The sequence below is a fragment of the Scomber japonicus genome, chromosome 14, assembly GCF_027409825.1.
Source record: "Scomber japonicus isolate fScoJap1 chromosome 14, fScoJap1.pri, whole genome shotgun sequence".
In the NCBI taxonomy this organism is placed as follows: Eukaryota; Metazoa; Chordata; class Actinopteri; order Scombriformes; family Scombridae; genus Scomber; species Scomber japonicus.
The window spans coordinates 7,479,457-7,500,688 of NC_070591.1; the positions used below are offsets into that span (position 1 = coordinate 7,479,457).

The 21,232-nt window shown below is 37.9% G+C and overlaps 2 protein-coding genes across 3 annotated transcripts; one reads left to right on the forward strand and one right to left on the reverse strand.

The window, feature by feature from the left end:
• Nucleotides 1-812: 812 nt before the first annotated feature.
• Nucleotides 813-12,599, reverse strand: rbm45 (RNA binding motif protein 45). Of its 2 annotated transcripts, XM_053332437.1 has the most exons (12): nucleotides 12,324-12,599; nucleotides 10,455-10,577; nucleotides 9,534-9,660; nucleotides 8,612-8,758; nucleotides 7,469-7,534; nucleotides 6,954-7,124; nucleotides 6,142-6,271; nucleotides 5,097-5,190; nucleotides 4,528-4,688; nucleotides 4,115-4,190; nucleotides 3,224-3,363; nucleotides 813-1,528 (listed from the first exon to the last, which is right to left on the reverse strand). In XM_053332437.1, exons 1-11 carry the CDS (start codon nucleotides 12,597-12,599, stop codon nucleotides 3,247-3,249), a joined length of 1,488 nt encoding a protein of 495 aa, XP_053188412.1. In that variant the 3' UTR covers nucleotides 813-1,528; nucleotides 3,224-3,246. The 2 variants fall into 2 exon arrangements, with proteins under 2 accessions (XP_053188412.1, XP_053188413.1); XM_053332438.1 differs by lacking the exon at nucleotides 7,469-7,534.
• Nucleotides 12,600-16,313: 3,714 nt separating this feature from the next.
• LOC128372409 (cytochrome c) lies at nucleotides 16,314-20,693 on the forward strand. The gene is made up of 3 exons (XM_053332444.1): nucleotides 16,314-16,397; nucleotides 18,244-18,418; nucleotides 19,229-20,693. The coding sequence occupies exons 2-3, from the start codon at nucleotides 18,250-18,252 to the stop codon at nucleotides 19,372-19,374; spliced, it is 315 nt and encodes a 104-aa protein (XP_053188419.1). The 5' UTR covers nucleotides 16,314-16,397; nucleotides 18,244-18,249; the 3' UTR covers nucleotides 19,375-20,693.
• Nucleotides 20,694-21,232: the final 539 nt, after the last annotated feature.

Consider the following 21,232-nt stretch of genomic DNA (forward strand, 5'->3'; position numbering starts at 1 on the left):
TTTCTGCTGCTTCAGATGTTTTTGGATTTTTTTATTTCACCCTGACCATGAATATAATTCTCTAAAAAATTAATATATTGAACATCAGCAGCTTCTGCACAAAGTAATCAGTAATCTGAGGTATATTGTTGAAATTGCACTAATTGTCACAGTTAATAGATTAGGTAGGTTATTATCGTAAAGTTATATACTTGTATTATTATTTAGAGGTTATCATGCAATGGTTTTCCTGTGGCCCTTTAACTAAAATGAGTTTGACACCCCTGCTCTCTCGAAGCTACTAAAGTAACATGAATTTTGTCTTCAGAGAGAAAAGGTTAGTAGCACATGGATTCATTTGCAGCTTTTAGCCCACACAGAAATATGTCGACACTACTGTCAAAGTTTTTAGACCATTAAAAGGCTGCAGTCTAAAGTCACTGATCTGAGAAACACCTGATTCAGCTATCATTCAGATATCATTTTTTTTAAATAATGCAGCAATGCCATTTAATTTAATAATTGTTATAGTAAAGTTACACATACAGTAGGAGCTAGGAGCAGTGGCATGTTATTTGATCAACTCCACATCTTACAGTCTCTATCCCATTAATAAATAAATCAAATCTAAGCAGTAAATGAAGGAAATTCATGAAGATTTCAAAGTAAAAGCAACAATTTTAGGCACCACAGAAACATAATATATTCATTTTAAAAAGGTGTTGTGTTGCTTTCAGGTTCAGCAGGACACTAGAGCGCTCCAACTGTGTTTGACATTTCAAATTATAGAAAGAGTGTTTTAATAAAGAGACCAAACAAGCAGAGTGGTTTGTTTTAATCAATTCTTTTATTTTATTCTGAAACAAAAGCTCACAGTCAGTCAGATAAACACCTTCAAACTGAGCTAAACATTAGAATACAAAAAAAAAAAGGCATGGCATTGAGAGAAAAAGAGCAAAGTCAAACTAAATAAAACAAATTAAAAAAAAAGAAGAAGTATAGATTGAACTGCATAAATGTAAATATCTAAAGCGTCTCTCTAAAGATGAAAATGCTTCCAACCAAAAAACTTAAACTATGTGTAACGTGATATGTTTAAAACTTAAAATATTTCACTTAGTAGTCTGTTAAATCACGTGTTGAGACTACAGCGGATGTACAACCGTTTGTTCGGCTCACAAGAACCAATAAAAGTGTCGAAATTGAAATTATGTACCTTTAAACTTCAAAATAAAAGCGTTTTAATTCGACTAACTGACCACAAACTACACACAATATGCACTTCCTGTTCACAGACTGAATATAATAAGGCTTCAGTTTCAGTAGTGGTGATGCTACAGTGCACATGTTAAAATAAAAATCAATGTGTGTGTGTGTGTGTGTGTGTGTGTGTGTGTGTGTGTGTGTGTGTATGTGTTGGGGTTGGGTGGGGGGGTTTGGGGTCACAGCAACGTCAGACAGTTGTTGTCATAAAAGGTCGTGTGTCAGAAGGTCTTGATGTCGGTCGGTCGGGTCAGGTCAGGTGTCATTGTGTCATGACAACAGTCGCCTAGGGAACAAGAAGCTGAAGAGTTATTCACAAAGAACAGAGACGACAAACTTTTTTTTTAAAGTAAAAAAATAAAAAATAAAAAAATAAAAATTAGCAGACATCTTCAGTGACTGATGGATTTAGAGTTAATGCTGTCAATTAAAAAAATATATTAAATTTAAATGATGCACCTGAGTGCAAAGCGACAGGTGTGTGTGGAGGACTGGAGGAAATACTCCTCCTACGCTCTGTCTACTAAAAATGCTAATTATTTTAAAGTTTGTGTGCTGAAACTATTTTATAAAGTTCATCTTACACTCTGTAATGAAAGCAGAATATTGGAGTTATATTTATTTGGCTTAAAGTAAAAACTCTGCTGACATGTTCGCTTCCTTTGTCCGAGAGAGGAACCGATACTGGGATCGGATATCGGTCCGAAACTGAGTCAAATAGCTGGATTGGATATCGCTAAGGTTGCATAGAGGCGGAAAATTTTTGATACATTTCCAGAAACTTTCCATGTGAAGTTAAACTGGGGAATTTTGGAAATATAGGAATATAATGGGAATAAACAGGAATTAACTGAACATGCAAATTAATACAATTTTAAAAAACAACAACATTTTAACTGATTTATTTGAACCTGATGTTTCTTCCACACATTGAAGCATTCAGATTATTAATTAAAAACACTGAATATCAAAGTAAAGGTTTCAGTATTGAGACTGAGCTGACAGACATATGCTGCTTTTTTTTTTTTTTTTTTTTTTTTTTTTTTTAAACACGGAGGGTCGAGAAGAGTCTCCAAGTTTTCTCTCACCGAGGAAGAAAGAAGAAGTAATATCTGTAATAATGTGGCAGAGTCTCACTGGAGTTGAAACTTACAGACTCTTCTCCCTCCGCAGCTCAATGACTGTCTGCTTCTGCTCCAAAGCAATACCTGGATTTATATATTTATTATTTATTATTTATATATTTATTATTTATATATATATATATATATATATATATATATGTGTGTGTGTGAGATACCGACAGACAATACAGAGGAGTACCTTATATGTTAGTCAGAGAGCAGCATTCATGTTAAGTTGGTTAGTTTTTTTTTTTTTTTTAATTATCTTGAGTTAGATTTGGTTTTCTTTCTCTAAAACTGTCTTTTCTCTGACATTTTTTCTGTGTTTAACCTTCGTGTCGTCCTCCCGGGTCAAATTGACCCTGTGTGTTTTGACTGTTCCTCCCTTTCTTCCTTCCTCCTTCACTCTCTTTCCTTCCTCTATGCCCCTTTCTACCTTCCTTCTGTCCTACTTTCCTCCTTCCTTCCTTTCCTCCCTCCTTTCCTTCATTTATTCCTTCCTTTCCTCCCTCCCTCCCTTCCTTCCTTCCTTCCTCCCTCCCTTCCTTCCTTCCCTTTCCTTCTTCCTTGACTCGAGGACAACAGGAGGGTTAAGCTGATAAGGTATTACATTAGTTCCTTCTGCAATATATAAAAATAAACTGCAGACTTTGATGTTTGTTAATAAACTCTTTTACCGGCTCCTGAGTCAGCGTTTTCTACCTGAAGCAGAAATGTGACTTGTTCTGCTCTGTGTGCTCGTACAAAAACCTCACAAATACACAACGTTACTTAATCTTTAAAAAGAAATAGTTGGGGTCAAAACTTCCAGTTATTTTTACTGATTATTCCTCTACAGGAGTAAATCTTGGACTTACCAGTCATTTCCTTCACATGTTGTTCAGTAGGTCCGAGGACGTTTGTGGGATTCCTCTCTGGGAGGATCGGCCAGCATCACCTTCATTTTTACTCCGTTCACAATGCGACCGTGCAGCGCCGCCAAGGCATCATCTGCACACTGAGAGGAAGAGAGAGACAGAACATACAGAGGGATGAAGACGCAGCTTTATTTAGGGAGAAACATTTCATTCAGATTGGCATTAAAAAAAAGGAACAAGGAAGAGAGAGAGCATTACTTCAGTTTTAGCTCCCAGTATCTTTTACAATAGATTTTAAGCATCTCTTAATGGTTTTTAAGATCTAAATGGTTTTTAGGGATCGCTCTACATCGCACACTCTTTTATTTGTCTACTAGTCTAATTTTATGTTTTATTGTATTTTTATTTTTTTCCCCCCTATGGGTTAGGGTTAGGGAACGTTGCTATGGTTGCGAGGGCTGGATCTCGAGGACATTGGTCAATCAACCTGTCAATCACGACGTAGCCAAGCCCTAATGCATACCCTGCTTTATCATCACATATAAAATCAGGGAGGCCAAAATGTCCCAAATGAACATCATACTGCATTGAAGAAGGCTTTAAACTAGCGATTGAGACCATAAACACATTTTGAAAACGTTTACTGAGGTTAGAAATCAAGTGAGAAGTTGGTGAATTCTCCATTGACTTGTATAGAGACGGTTGCCCCCTGGTGGCCTTTTGATAGAATGAAGCTCTAAGTTACTTCCGCGTTGGCCTCATTTCAGAGGACAGGAACTCCCCACCTGGTTTTATCCTCTTCATTCATCCTCTACTATTCATCCCACTGTGCAGTTATTCCTCCCTTCAGACACCAAATGTGACCCTTCCCCCTCCTTAAATGGTCCTCACCTGTTTGTCAGCATACTTCATGTATCCAACTTTCCTCCCAGGAACCAAATGAACCTCGATGAGCGAGCCGTAGCGACTGAAGATGCACACAGAAGGAGAGACAGTAGGAAGCAAAAGAAAAGAAAAGAGCAGAAACATTTGTTAAAGCTGATTCTCTGGAGATTTGATGGCAACATTACGATGTCATTTAAAACATTCATTCAGAGCAATTAGCAACGACTGAGCTTAAAATTATGATCAAATGAACTTTTAACCTCCCAGCTAATGGACAATCCTTCTCACCATGTGATTGTTTTATGCACTTTATGGACATATATATCATACAGCGTTTATATTTTACTCATCAGCACATTTTCACAGCGTTAATTAACAAGTAAAATAAAATGATGAGACACATTGTATGGGATATTTACCAGAAAACATCCTCCAGCACATCCATAGGCAGCGGAGAAGGGCTGAACACTACAAACAGGCGCTCCTTTGATTTGCTGTCGGGCGGAGCGAGTTTCTTCAGAGGAGGAAGGTTCACGTCCGTCTGAACCCGAGACATCTGGGAGACGGGTGGGGGGTAGCCCTGAACGATACATAGAAATATACAATATAAAACATTTATTTACACTTTACTGTATAAAACCTGCATTACTTATAAATATCAGATGGTAGTTAAAGTGTGTTTAATTTTCAGAGCAGAAGAGCTTCCTTAAACTTTAGTTGAACCTGATAAAGAATAATTAACCCTCCTGTTGTCCTCGAGTCAAGGAGGGAAGGGAGGAAGAAGGAAGGAAGGGAAGAAGGAATGGAGGAAGAAGGGAGGAAGGAAGGAAAGGAAGAGGAATGTAAGGGGGTGGAAAGAAAGAGGAGGGAGGGAGCGATCCGTTTTTTTTTGGTCAATAAAAAAGTTGAATTGAGCTACTATGATAAACTCTCTAAATCAGCTGTTATTTTATTATTATAGCAGTTTGAGAACCAGGTGAGAACTTACAGGAGGTTTCATCACTTGGCTGGTCGACGGTCCGTTCCACACTGCTGACATCATCTGGGCCGCTACGAACTGCATCGCCATTCGACCTACAGGACTACACACACACACACACACACACACACACACACACACACACACAGTTTTAATGTGTATATAAATGGTTCATACTGAGAAATAGATAGAGCCTCTCACTTAAAGATCTAATTTCTTAATATTAGTATATATTAATATAGTTATTTTGTTTACATCGAGTTGCCACGGTTACACATTAATTATAAAACTGTATGTGTAAGACTAAGAAAAAAGGATTCAGTGTGTTTGTATCCAAATCTCTATTCTTTTAAAATCACAGCTGAAGACTTTTCTGTTTTTTATTAAAATCAACATTTTAGGGTTAATATAGTTTTATTCAGTGTTATTTTATTATAGCTTATTTTAAAGTTCCTTTTTAAGACTTTAATTGTGTTTAAATGTATTGTTATTTTACCATTTGTTGCTTTTATATTCAACCCTGATGCATTTTTTATGTAACGTGCTTTTATTTTGAAATTATTTTAGTATTATTTTTATTCATAAGCATTTTTGGCCTTTTTTTAAAGAACATTAACTCAGCATTGTACTGTATAAACTATCAAATAAGAACTCAATCTGTGTCATAAAGACTTTATAAAAGTGTAGAGTGACATTTAGCTGAGCCGAACCAAACCTGCTTATTAACCGATGCAGATAGTTTAATTCTCTGTTTACTAATCGGCTGCTTTGCTTTTACTTTTCTTCATGAGGGCGCCCTGCGGTGGAAGTAATTCACCCGTGAATGTTTGACGACAAATAAAATGTGACGGAGGAGACGGAGACGTGCAGAGAAGGATAGACAGACATTTTGGAGCCAGTTTCTTCATTTATTTAAGTTAATATATTCACTTTAAAATGGACATATCTGCTCCAAAAGGCTCAATTAAGACAGAAAGGTGTGTTGATGTGTAAATAAAGCATAATGATGCATGTGTGTGTGTGTGTGTGTGTGTGTGTGTGTGTGTGTGTTTACCTGCTGCGATCTTCTCCATCGTCGACAAAGTTCACACCCAGTCTGTTTCCTGGTGGGTATTCGAACCCGTTGAGCTTATCTTTGGCGTAAACAGCTGATCCGAGGTTACTGTAGCGGATCAAAGCGTGACCTGCAGGAACACATACAGAGAGTTAGATGCTTTTCTCAGTTTCCTCCCTTTAAAATAACCTTCTTGACATTTTCTCTCATTATTTTCTCTCCTATTGTCTTATTATAGACGAGGGGTCCGAGACGGCCCGCTTTCCCTCCTGTGTTCTTTTCTTCCATCTGTCCTTTCTTTCTTTCTCTTTTCCTTCCATCTATCCTTCCTCCCTATCTTTACTTCCTGTCTTCTTTTTGTTCCCTCCTTCCTTCTTTCCTCCCTGTCTTTACTTCCCGTCTTCTTTTTGTTCCTTCCTTCTTTCCTCCCTCCCTATCTTTACTTCCCGTCTTCTTTTTGTTCCTTCCTTCTTTCCTCCCTCCCTATCTTTACTTCCCGTCTTCTTTTTGTTCCTTCCTTCCTTCCTCCCTCCCTTTCTTTACTTCCTGTCTTCTTTTTGTTCCTTCCTTCCATCTGTCCTTACTCCCTTTCCTCCTTCCATCTGTCCTAACTCCCTTTCCTCCTTCCATCTGTGCTTCCTGTCGTCTTTTCATTTTTATAAAAACTAAAATGACAAAGATCAAGAGGCAAATCCTTCATTGAACATTTTGGTGATGAAAGTCTGCACCAGAATTTGATTGTCAGCTTTCACACCGGCCTAAACCAGCAGAGTTTATCTCGAAGCACTAAGTCATTGTGTTCTCCTGCTGACCTTTGCTCATGCCGTAAGCGTCTCTCTGCAGCTCGCAGTACTCCATGCCAGGAATGAGGTCAAACAGAGCAAAGATTTGCTCTTGGGTAAGAGCGGCCCGTGTCGACATCATCAGGCAGCGCGTGAAGTCACCGGAGCGGTAGTCCATGACCGGGTAGTTCCCAGGGTCAGCTGTACAGGAAGAGGAACAACACGGTCAATGAAAGGACAGTCACAAATACAGTAAAGGACTTCCTTAAAAAAAAAAATTTGAAAAAACACACAAAAAAAATATTTAAGATTCAAGTCTAATATTTCTGTTTCACACGTGTTTCTGTTTCTCTTCAAAGTTTGATGTTGAATGAAATAAATACTGAAATAAAATAAGCCTTAAATATCTGAAGACACTTTAAGCCTCTTCATTCAGTGCAGAATATTGTGTGTATTTCTGAGGCCTAACTAATTAAACGCATCTCCTTCCTCCTATCATGATATTTGCCAGATGTTGTTGATTGTTTTATATTTCTTTTTTTTACTTGCTAGCTGTCTTCTTTCCTGCCCTTGGTGAAGCATTGCTGCACTTCTTTGTACGTTGCTGCCACCTGTAGATCAGTGAATAGTGAGAAAACCACTGGCAGGAAAATAAATATAGAGAAAGCCACTCGATAAATACCTCTACCAGGGATTAAACAAAAAAAAAGCCCCAGAGGATTTTAAATAACAGCCTTTAAATATCAGCTACATGATAAAAGTTAGAATAATCTCAACTACAGCTGATGGACCTTCCTTCCATCTGTCCTTACTCCCTTCCTTCCTTCCTTCCATCTGTCCTTACTTCCTTCCTTCCTTCCTTCCTTCCATCCATCTGCCCTTACTCCCTTCCTTCCATCTGTCCTTACTCCCTTCCATCTGTCCTTACTTCCTTCCTTCCTTCCATCTGTCCTTACTCCCTTCCTTCCATCCGTCCTTACTCCCTTCCTTCCTTCCATCTGTCCTTACTTCCTTCCTTCCTTCCTTCCATCTGTCCTTACTCCCTTCCTTCCTTCCATCTGTCCTTACTCCCTTCCTTCCTTCCATCCATCTGTCCTTACTCCCTTCCTTCCTTCCATCCATCTGTCCTTACTCCCTTCCTTCCTTCCATCCAGCTGACCTTACTCCCTTCCTTCCTTCCATCCATCTGTCCTTACTTCCTTCCATCCATCAATCTGTCCTTACTCCCTCCCTCCCTTCCTTCCTTCCATCTGTCCTTACTCCCTCCCTTCCTTCCTTCCATCCATCTGTCCTTACTTCCTTCCATCCATCAATCTGTCCTTACTCCCTTCCTTCCTTCCATCCATCTGTCCTTACTTCCTTCCTTCCTTCCTTCCATCTGTCCTTACTCCCTTCCTTCCTTCCATCCATCTGTCCTTACTCCCTTCCTTCCTTCCTTCCATCTGTCCTTACTCCCTTCCTTCCATCTGTCCTTACTGCCTTCCTTCCATCTGTCCTTACTCCCTTCTTTCCTTCCATCTGTCCTTCCTTCTTTCCTTCCTTCCATCTGTCCTTACTCCCTTCCTTCCTTCCATCTGTCCTTACTCCCTTGACAGATCATTTCAAGAGGCATCTCATGTCTGACTGATTTAACTGCCGCTCATTTAAACCCAAATATAACAGATAGGTAATATTAAACATCAGTGTACCGGTCAGCTGCGTCCCCATGGGGAAGGCGTACTGGTTCATGGCGTCTCCAGCGTTCATGTATTCTCCGCCTCTCGCCGTTCCTCCTGAAGGATACTCCTCTGTGGTTGCAGCCTTGGTTCGAGGTTCAGCCAGAATCGCTCTGTAAGCTAATAAAAGAAATAATGAACACAGACAGGAAGCAGCCGTCACCGTTAAAAACATACAAGACATTCTCTACAAGCAGGGGTGTCAAACATGAGGCCCGTGGGTCAGAACTGGCCCGCCGAGGGGTCCGATACGGCCTGCTTTCCCTCCTGTGTTCTTTTCCTTCCTTCTTTCCTTCCTCCCTTTCTTCCTTCCTTCCACCCATCCTTCCTCCCCATCTTTACTTCCTGTCTTCTTTCCGTTCGTTCCATCTGTCCTTACTCCCTTCCTTCATTTTGTCCTTCCATCCTTCCCTCCTCTCTCTTCCTTCCATCTTTCCTTCCTGTCTTCTTTTCGTTCCTTCATTTCTTCCCTCCTTCCATCTGTCTTTCCTTCCTGTCTTCTTTCTGTTCCTTCCTTCAATCTATCCTTCCTCCTTATCTTTACTGCCTGTCTTCAGTTTGTTCCTTCTTTCTTTCCTTTTGTTCTCTTTCTTTCTCTCTCTCCCATCTATCCTTCCTCCTTTCTTTCCTTCCTGTCTTCTTTCCATTCCTTCCTTCATTTTGTCCCTCCATCCTTTCTTCCCTTCCTCCCTCCCTCTCTTCCATCTTTCCTTCCTGTCTTCTTTTCCTTCTTTCCATCCTTCCATCTTTTTAATGTTGTGGCCCACATGAGATCAAACTGTACTGCATGTGAATGATAATGAGTTTGACCCCTCTGCCTCTAAAGTGTACCTGAGTTTAGTTATGAAAGTGTTTAAATAAAGAGTCTCTCTGCACAATAATAAATAACTCTTACTTTTGTCACAGTTCTCTATGGCGACGGCAGCTTGGGAGGGTTTGTAGTATCTCACGTAACCCAGACCTTTACTTTCTCCTGTGAACTTATTCTTGATGATGACACAATATTCAATATCTCCGTACTCCTGGAAGACAAGACAGAAGAAACAGAAAGATGTTTATTCTTCCTTTTCATGCATTATTTCATGTTTCCAAATGGAGGGAAAAGGCATTTGTAGTCAGTATAATGTGTTTTAGGGTATCTGCATATTTCAGAGAGCTTAAAATGAAACTTGAGGAAGGTTTCATCTGTTTTAGTTGAAGCATATAACAGAAATTAACCCTCCTGTTGTCATCGAGTCAAGGAAGGAAGGGAGGGAGGAAGGATGGAAGGAAGGAAAGGAGAGAGGAAGGAAGGAGGGAAGAAAGAAGGAAGGAAAGGAGAGAGGAGGGAAGGAAGGAAGGAAGGAAGGAAGGAGGGTAGGAGGGAAGGAAGGAAGGAAAGGGGGGAAGAAGGAAGGAAGGAAAGGAGGGAGGGAGGAAGAAAGGAAGAGAGAAGGAGGGAGGGAGGGAGGACAGATGGAAGGAAGGAAAGGAGGGAGGAAGGAAGGAAAGAAAGAGAGAAGGAGGGAGGGAGGACAGATGGAAGGAAGGAAAGGAGAGAGGAATGAAGTAAGGAAGGAGGGAAGAAAGAAAGAAGGAAATGAGGGAGGAGGGAAGAAGGGAGGAAGGAAGAAGGGAGGGAGGAAGAAAGGACAAAGGAAGGAGCGAGGGAGGAAGCAGGAAAAACACAGGCAATGTAAATTAGCCTCATCTTATTCCTCTCACTTTATACTTTTATATAAATCTGTTAATCTACATCTAATCTCACTGATATTTAACTTTAATTTGTTTTATATAAACTTAAAGAAAGGACTGCTGGAGGAGTCGGAGTACTTACTTTGAACGTGTCTTTGAGATCCTCCTCTGAGAACGTTTTAGGGATCATAACGAAGATCCTGGTCAGCTCTTCATCCTCTACGTCTCTGTGTCTCGTAGAAGATCGGGACTGAGCGATGAACACCTGCACACACACACACACACACACACACACACACACACACACACACACACACACACACACACACACACACACACACACAAAACACAAAATTACAATAATCATCACAACTGAAGCACAATACAAACATTCAGTAACTTACAAACAAGCGAAGAAGTAAAGTATAGATTTTTTAATATTTCCAAACTTTAAATCTGAGCTATTGTGTTTTTTTAAAAAAAAGGAGCAGTTCACATTTTTTTTCTCCCAGTCTGACAGTGACAGTCACATTTTCTCTGAGTGGAGAGTAAGAAGGAAACTGCTGACGGTGAAGAATGTCGATCATCCTGAATAACTTCCTTCCATCTGTCCTTACTCCCTTCGTTCATTTTGTCCCTCCATCCTTTCTTTCCTCCCTCCTTCCTTTCTTCCATCTTCCCTCCTCCCTTTCATCTGTCCTTATTCCCTTCCTTCATTTTGTCCCTCCATCCTCTCTTTCTTCCCTCCCTCCTTCCTTCCTTCCTTCCTTCCTTCCATCTGTCCTTTCGTTCTTTCTTCCTTCCATCTATCCTTCCTCCCTGTCTTTTCGTTCATTCCTTCTTTCCTTCCTTCATTTTGTCCCTCCATCCTTTCTTTCTTGAATCACAATTTCTCTGAGTGGAGAGTAAGAAGGAAACTGCTGACGGTGAAGAATGTCGATCATCCTGAATAACAGAGACTTTACTTCTGGAAAGTCGAGTTGCTGTTGAGTTGGGGGATTTTTATGTGTGTGTGTGTGTGTGTGTGTGTGTGTGTGTGTGTGTGTGTGTGTCAATTCAGCCTCAAGCACTTCTGTTGCATTTAATAAAACCTTAACTAATAAACCAAAAAACTATCTGCCTGGAAATACACTATTAGAAGTGAGTGAGAAAATACAGCTTTTATAGTTTGGATGCACTAATTATCTTTAAAGGAAATGTTTATTATGTTTCTAAAACAGCTGTCATGTGACCATATGACAAGTGAAAAAGGTTTTTCTTCATACTGACTATTAAAAGATCTTCAAATGTTTTTTCCACAATCTTATTTAGTCTGAAAAATGCATTTAAAAGTAGATGTGAAGCTTGTATTCAGCTTGAGTTAGTCATATTAAGTGATATCTGACACATTTACAGTCTTTATAGCATCATTATTAATCCCCATGTATAGGCAAGGTAGCTTTATTTATATAATGGGGATGATCAAAATATACAATTTAAAAAAGAAAACCCCAATTATAATGAAAATGAAACAAAATACATTAAAATAGAAAGCGAAACAAAAAGCTAAACTAAAATAGAGCATAAAAATATGAGTGTGCAGCATAACATAATGATTAAAGCAACAAAAAGAGGGACTTTGGCTCTAATAAGATAATTAACATTGACTTGATTTGATTCATTTAGACGGCTAAAGCTTCATATTAGCTTCAGATTAACTTTTAAAAACATTTTTTTTGCCTGTCCTCCATCACTTAGAAATATGTATATTATAAATGTATTATAAAAGGATCTTCTAATGGTCATTATGAACAGGAGGAATGATTACAGCAAGAAACAAAAGCAGCTTTAATGTTAATTTAATCTCCTAGTTGGTGTTTACAGACAGACTTCAAACTTGTGCGCCTTTCCTTTAATACATCATCGCACTGTCAGTATCAGTAAGCCCCTCTCCCATTATCTCCTTCTCGCAGAGTATTAACTACAGATTTACACGGTTTCTATAGTCTCCATAAGCTCTCTGCACACCTACCTTAATGGGTTTAGTACCGTCCACCAACACTTTGCCATGCATCTCCTCCATGGCCAGACAGGCCTGCGAGGACTTGGAGAACTTCACATAGCAGATACCTTTGGACTCCTTTGTCTGCTTATCTTTGACCACCCAGACCCCCTGAATGTCCCCAAACACGGAGAAACTGTCCCTGAGCTCATCCTCGGTTACTGACCGACTGGTGACCACGAAAAGTCTGCTATTAGGAGGGTCGTCGAGGTTTTCGGTGCCTTGTTTTGCAGGGTACTCCTCCATCTTTGCTGCCTGTAGCTTGTAGCTGCGGGTGGTGCGTTTAAATGTTGCTCGGAACTTCTGGTTTCTGGTTTGAGCGGTCTTTCCAAACAGTGCAGAGATCCAGAATAGTAGCTGCTTTTGTGTGTGTTTTTATATTTATACAGCATTTTTTGACTCCATACATTGTGTAAGAGGCCTCCATGACATTTTTTCCACACATAAGCCTAGATATTTCATTTTTAACACTTTATTACAGTTTTAATACCTCTTGTTTGTACTGTAAATGTAGTTAATCTGGTAAGGAGTAGTCAATAGTAGTGGAAGGTAGCTCAATATATTTACATTTACTTAGTTAGTGTTGTGCTTAATTACAGTTTTAAGGTTATTCACTTTATGCTACTTTATACTACATTTCAGAGGGAAATATTGCACTTGGATAATATAACAAGCTTTTAAAATACAACACATCGTTAAACATGAATCCAGTTTCCAATATTTTTGGCTTTTCATGTTTTACAAAAAGCAATGTGTAAGTAAGTACTTTTACTGTAATACTTTCATTACATCACTCATAATACTTTTACTTTTACTTGTATTTAAGTATTTTTACATTGATGTACTGTTACTTTTACTTTAGTTAAGGATCTGAGTACTCTTCCCACCACGTATTTTAGGGTGTTGGCGCTCATGTTAAATGACATTAGTAATTCCCACATCCCTGAAGGCATCAGTAGTGTAGCTAGTAAACGCTTACTGCCATCTAGTGTACTGGAGATATAAAAGCACCAAACTCCGCCCATATCTGTTCAATGAAAGTTACAAAAGGATGTTGCAGAGACGTTTTGTAAGATATTACTTATTACTTACTATTATCACACTGATATAGCAGATATAACATTACATAGAAACACACCTCTGACTATCCAATGGAAAAAACTAAAAACATAATACTGAAAATGAACTAAAGGTTGTGCTAATAAAACAATTATATGTATAGCTATACATGTAATAAATAATAATATAATACTCAGTGTGAATAAAGTGCCAGGGAAAGTGCACTACAGTATTTTAAATGCACACAGTCTAAAATAAAACCACAGACATATTAAGTTATCAGGCAAAACGATAATCAAATAGTTTATATGAATAGACTATATATAAATTAACAAAAGCATTTCATTTATTAGAAGTATACATTATAACATGGGCGATCTTTTATGGAGGCAAAATAAGTTCCTACGGGCCATCCTCAACCTCAAACGCCACGTGTGATCTATAGCAGTCTATACGTAAAGAAGTGTATTACGTAACTGATCTACGTCATAGACGGCAAGGTCCATAAAACTGTCAGCTGATCATATGGCGTCAGAGGCTTGTGACTAGTATGTGGAGTAGGGGTCGGGGGTCTGAGAGGGTATGAGGAATGTCTCACTACATGCCCGTGTGTGTGTGTGTGTGTGTGTGTGTGTGTGTGTGTGTGTGTGTGTGTGTGTGTGTGTGCAGCCAGGCCCCGCAGCTGCTGTCTAACAATTTTTGGACCCAGAGCATGATAGGAAACGCCTGGCTGGCTGTCACCTGATCAAAGAGCTGATTTAGTTTGATTGTAAAGATTATTCTTATCTTATTTTATAACTCTGATCTTGAACTTAAAAAAATCAGATGTGTTGATGAAAACCTTTATCAGCCAAAGAGACATTCAGTAACCAAATATTACACATAAGATATTACACAAAAGTGATAAAAAGTATGTAAATGTGCAATATGCAAAAGTTCCTGAGATTATATACATGTGTGCAATGTTCCTGGTTTTAAAATAGTAAGGACAGCATCAGTCATTTTTAGTATGTCTGAATATTTAATACATAAATGATATAATGTCTACTTCTATTATCTTCTTTCATTGTGAGTATTGATTGGTGTTTTAATATATTCTTAATTTAGAAGTATTTAAAGATTTGATATGTTCACAAAGTCATTCACATATATGTTACAAAAACACACCTGCTCCTGCATATATTCAGCTATACATTGATTTAAAGTGAATAAATATCTGTGCAGGAGAGGTAGGAGAAACTTATACCAAGACCTTTCCCAAAACTTCCCAACACAAGATGAATGCTGCAGGCTCCAGGACAAAGATTATAGGCCCACCCTGTCATATAAAACACCATTAAAACAATGATTGAGTCAATACAAGCTTAAGTAGATTGACCTGGTAACACTTTATTAAATTAGGAGCAGCTCTAACAGGACGTAACTCTTTCTCTAACTTCCTGTTTATTCTTTGGAGGCTGCAGGAAACTGTCTGACTTGACTGCAGCTTTTGGTCACCGCCTCCTGGTGCTGGCACTTGATGCCGTCCACACTTTTTCAGAGGAAGTGAGACTCAGTTCACCTCAAATGAGCCTGTTGAATGACCCCTTATTAAGGACAAACTTCCTTTCCTTCTCTTTCCTTTCCTTTTCTTTCCTTTCTTTTCCTTTCCTGTCCTTTCATTTCAGTGTCTATTTAATATAATTGTGCTATGTGTTTCTTTCTTTCTTTCTTTCTTTTTATTTTGCCAGTAATTTGCAACTTCATTAATAAAAACAACAGTAACATGTTGCGAAACACAGTCCATGCCCTAGGCTACTCTACAGCACTAAACATACGTGTAGGACAAAGTTATGGTGTTTTAAAAATATCACCCCAGTTGAACTTTGAAAACTGAAGGTGCCTTTGACTTTGTAACTCCTGAACTTTAAAGTGCTCTCTCTTTCTTGTGAGGTCACCTTTAAAAAAGCAGCTCTGTATAGACTTACCTTTGTTTAGTTTTATTAAATTCAATCCATTACTTTTATATGTGTCTTTATTTTAATGTCTTGCTAATGTATTTTTACATTAGCACCACAAGATGTCTACTATATGTGAAATACTTCATGTATGAACTTTTTCTTTACTATTACTAACACACTACTTCACAGTTAGTATTACTGAACTACTCTATATGATAGATAAAGTTAAAGAATATTCCCTTGGGCTGTTTTTTAAAAGGCTAAGTCTCAGGTAGGCCTGGATGGTAGCGTTTTCTAAAGTTAGTGTTTGTGCAATGTGAATGCATGTCTCTCCATCCTATTCATATTAAAGATAGTTTACCTTTAAAAAGCTGAACTATTTTATGCCCATTGTTATATTTAAAACAAAAAAGACCCCAACCTAATTGGGGGTATTTTGTTGGAAATGGAATATAAGTGACAAGCTAATGTTTCTGTACAACTGAAATGATCAAAATGATTGTTTATCTACCTGAAAAGTAAATAAATGTATTTTTTATTGAAGATCTATATCTCCTTATAAGGCTACTCCAGCAGGTGCTTTCCCCCCCCCCTCTGTGGATGATAGGGAATGCGACAAGATGCTGGGACAAGCACCAAACCTCAATATTCGCCTAACTCCCTGGACCCTCATCTCCTTACCTGTGTGGGAATGATAATAATAATGATAAGAACATGTGACCTTGTATTGTAGATATTTGAGAGTGAAAGATTATCAGTGTGTGTGCTTTTCATCCCAATAGCCATAGTAGTTTACAAACAATACGATTTGAGTATAGGAGGAAGGAGGTCTCTATTGTTGAAATGAGACGCAGCCCGGAATGTATAAAATGCACCACGTCACAATTCAGTAGGAAAAGCGCTTCGGCACGTGATTGCGCGGTGACGTCAAACGCCGTTGCCTCTAAAGTGAAGTGACCTTCTTTGCGACCGCCACAAACCGATCACCGGACCTGAAGAAGGAGGCAGCTTCAAGCCATTTAATCCGTCATATCCTCACCAAAAGGTAGATTTAACACTTCTTATGTCCCACATGTACCCACATCACGGTGTGGGTGATGGTTATTGTCCTAAAAGGGATGCTTGAATTACAAAAGGGATGATAAAGAGAAGAAAAAAGGAGATGCTGCGTCAATGTTACGGCTTCAATGTTGGTGAATAGCACCGCTGCGCTTTTTGCGTAAATGGCTTTTTTATTAACTTAGCCTGTTATTCAATGGTTACAATGACGTTACACAATGGATTTAATGGATATTGCAAATGTTTTATTGTCTCATTAAGTGTTAACATTACTAATGTGTTATTTAATAGTACATTTTACATCTTGAAGGTTAAGAGATAATCTGACACCGACATTGAAGCATCCTTGACAGCCAACCAGGAAGGATAAAAAGGCCGAAATAGAAAGATAGTCGTGTTTCAGTGCACAATGCAATATCATATGACAAAAATATGAGTGTAAATGCAATTATAGCTATACGTGAATGCTGCTTTCAGTCTTTAAATGAAGTAAAAGTGTCGAATATCCTTCATTCTGCTTCATGAGAAAGGTGACGAATAGCTGTGCATTAGCATGTCTATTTATGCTGACTTAAAAGGTTATTTATCTGCTTCAAATACGCATTGAATTGTGTGTAAATTGTGGTTAAATTAATACCACATTTGCTAGATTTTTAGCAGTCACGTCTTCACTGAGGTCACGTGGGGACAGACGCCGGGGTGTTGCGTCAAAATTCGTCACCCCTCTACAACTATTCCCACCCTTCACTTCCTCATAACGACTTATAACATATTATTACGACTAATTTGTCTCAAAACTTGAACTTAATTTAAAAAAAAAACAATAAAAATATGTATAAAAGTCAAGCTTATGTCGTAATTAATACCCCTTTTTCGCTTGTTTCCTGTACGGTAATTTGAGCACTGAAAGATGAAAGGAGACGAATTTTTTCACGACACCTGTCAAAGTCTCCTGCTCGTGTTTTACACTAAGTGCATTAACCCTGGCTTAATTAAACTCTTGTGTAGGCTTCACTGTAATGGTGATACATTTAATCTATGCTTGACTATTAACCGAAACCTTATTTACTCTGTGAGACATGAGTAATGGTAATATGAAGGTGACAGCTAACAGTGGTTTAATGGGTGTAGTTTTCTTATCTGGTTTCTTTGAAATGAATGACTCTTGCTGTGTGGTATGCAGAGTAAAGAAAAGAAAAAAGGAAAGCAGTCAAACTTATCACCTTAAATGACCTTCACAAGATGGCGTCGGGCAAACTTCTCATAAGCCAGAGTCTATGAATAGAAGCAGTTTCATTTATGGATCCAATATCCACACATGTATTTTTTTTATTATTTTTTTATTTATAATTGCACTGTGTTTCTGACAGTGGTATCAAGTAACTAAACACTGTAGACTTCCCATTTCCTCTCCCATTAATCATCTCACCACCTGTCACATTTTTCTGCTAACCCTTTGGAGGGGGCCGACCCCTAGGTTGGGAAACACTGGACTAAACTAGCTAACTGTATATAAAGTAGTATAAACTAGCTAACTGTATAAAGTAGTCGTTTAAACTAGCTCCACCTCCAGCAGCTACAACAGTAACATGCTGCTCTAACACTGATGCTTCACTATTAATAATCTAATGATGTCATATATAATAATATATCAGTCAGAGGGACCAAACCACTACTTTTACTGTAATACTACATACTACATCAAGCTATACTTATGTACTTCTGGAGTATTTTTTATTACTTTTTTTTTATTACAGTAAAATATCTGAATACTTCTTCCACTATCAGTTTCTGACTTGTTCTCTTTTTCTCTGAACTTTGTGTCTCTCCAGCTGACTATGGGAGACATTGCCAAGGGAAAGAAGGCCTTTGTCCAGAAGTGTGCTCAGTGCCACACAGTAGAGAACGGTGGCAAGCACAAGGTGGGCCCAAACCTCTGGGGTCTGTTCGGACGCAAGACCGGGCAGGCCGAGGGCTACTCGTACACGGATGCCAACAAGAGTAAAGGTCAGTTCACTGGTGCTCAGATTGGACTCTCGTATTTAACCCTTGATGCAGTCAAGAAGGGAGAGTCATTTATTCAAAGCTAGTAATAGTACACAGCTACAAAGTGAGGAACATATTTAAAATAAAGCTAGAATTAAACTAATGCAAAGAAGAGGTAGTTAAATGTCACTTACAAACATGAATACATAATTAGATTTACAACTATTAATCAGTTAATAGATTAGTTGACAGCTATTCAATAAATCCTCAACTATTGTGATAGCTGTTTAATCATTTTGAGGCATTTTTATAAGAAAGAAAAGTCAAAATTCTCAGATTTTAGTTTCTTAAATGTGAATATTTTCTGGTTTCTTTAGTCTTCGGTGATAATAAACTGGATATATTTGGGTTTAAGGACATCATTGTGGACTTAAAGAAACCATGATCAACCTTTATAGTCACCAAGCAGCTACTTTATTGAATCAACAGATTATTTGATAATGAAAATAAGTTGCAGCCATTTTAAATTATACATTTTATATACATTAATTGAACTTTACTTTCAAAGATCTTCACATTTTAAAAGCTGAACCTGGCAAATCTTTTTACAGTATGGTTTTCTATATGACTGAACTTATTAATCATTTATTAAAATTCTAGTTAAATAGTTTCTATCTATATATTGAGCAACTTGTCATTTCAGCACTTTTATCAGTTCTATACGTAAAGCTGTAAACTTTGACCCCTAATATCTAACGTCTTATCTCCTCCAGCGTAGAGGTTGAATGTTTCGTAGTTGCATTCGTTGATTATTCATCTCTCTGTCCTCAGGTATCGTGTGGGGCGAGGACACTTTGATGGAGTACCTGGAGAACCCCAAGAAGTACATTCCTGGAACCAAAATGATCTTCGCTGGCATCAAGAAGAAGGGAGAGCGCCAGGATCTCATCGCATACCTTAAATCAGCAACATCATGAAGTTGACATGAATATCTGAATATTTAATGTCATTTTAATGTTTTTTTTTGTTGTTGTTTTGTTTTATTATTAGGCTTGCACTTGCTAAATATATGATTTTATGTTTAGACATTTGTACAGAAGGATAATTTATGTTTCTAGGATTCTTAGAAAAATGGCACTTACTGTGAGTCCTTCACACTAAGTTCCACTTTCCTTTTTTTAAAGGTCAGAGGTGCGAGAAACCGTACAAGTGGCCAAACATAAAAACTAAAGTCCTCATCTTTTTTTTTTTTTCTTTTGTCCTCCAATATTTACTAATCACATTATTTAAAAAAAACATGCTAGCCTCTCGATAGGTTGCCTGACCTGTCACTCATACTGTTTCCATGACAACACGTGTCTGGTATTGTCTGATAGCTGGGCCATCCGCCATCAACCTCATTTTTAAAAACTGTAACTAAACATTTAAAAAAAAACAACAAAAAAAAACAGAAGAAGAAAATCTGTGAAGTCCATGATACAGGGTGGTTAAATGGTGCTGATACAATCCGCTATTAGCTTTCATGCTAACTGCAGTTTCTGACCTTTTTTTTTTTTGTGTAAAGGAGTAGCTCGCTCCTCTTCAACATTAACAGAGCTCTTTCCTCTCTGTCCTAAACTATCCTACCCTTTGTCAGAAACTACACTTTTCCATGATAGCTCTTTTAGACTTCGAGGTACAGACTGAACTGAAGAATTTCTCCTCTAAAATACCGTCGAGGGCAATACCTCCTTGTTGCGTTCAAGGTCTCCTGACAGAGGCTTAATCTGTCAGACTACTGAAGCAGCCCCTATCATTCTCCTGTTTTTACCCCCCTTACCCCTCTTACCCCTCTTTTCCTGTCATCACACTCAATATGAGGTTTTTAAAAAGAAGTTGTACTAAGAGTTACACACTGTTATCTTCCTCCTTTTTATAGCTGTGGGGTATAATTATGTACCAATGCCTTGAAATACGCCACCATTGCTGAGATAAGCTGGCATCCGGTCACCATGCCGACAGTGTTTTTTCTAGAGGTACTGATCAAATAGATGAACTATCAGTTGCATAATGAAGGAAGATTTTGTTATTTACCTGGTTTCACAGGCCTGAACGAGTATGTTTTAACTTATTTTACTGTAATCGGACAATAGTGTAAAAGCTGTAAAATATTTTCACGGGGCTGCTTGCTGTCAGTGTGTGCGCAGCAACATAATGTATCGGTTACAATGATATTATATAATATGGTAGCTATGTTGTGTGGTTGTGGACAGGATGGTTGAAGGATCAATTAAAAACAAAACGTCCAGAAATGTGACTATGACTCGTGTGTTTTGTGTTAAACTAGAAAAGATTTAAGATCATTATAATAAACTATTATCTTTTTACTGTTAATGTAGACAACAAATCCTCTCAGCAACAGTTTAATAGAAGCTCATAATTGGATGTGGATTAATAGAATAATAAAACTAAATGATTATAATTATTTAATGGTAACACTGAAGCTAAAAAGTACAGAAATCATTGGTAAAAGTTTAAATAAAAGTTGTAAAAATGCTAAAAATGTTAAATATTGCTTCTTTAAAAACTGGTTAAATTTCCAACAAATGAGTAAAAAAACATAAATCACTGGTATTAAACTTGTAGTGAAGACATTAACTCCAGCTACATTTATTTATACTTTAAAGTAAAAAAAAAAAAAAACAATTAAAAATTAAATATTGCTCCTTTAAAAACTGGTTAAATATCCAACAAATTAGTAAAAAATAAATAAATAAATATTTAAAGTGTAGAGAAAGCACGTATCACTTACTAAAAGTGACTTTTGTGGCTTCTTAATCTAGAAGGATTTAAGAC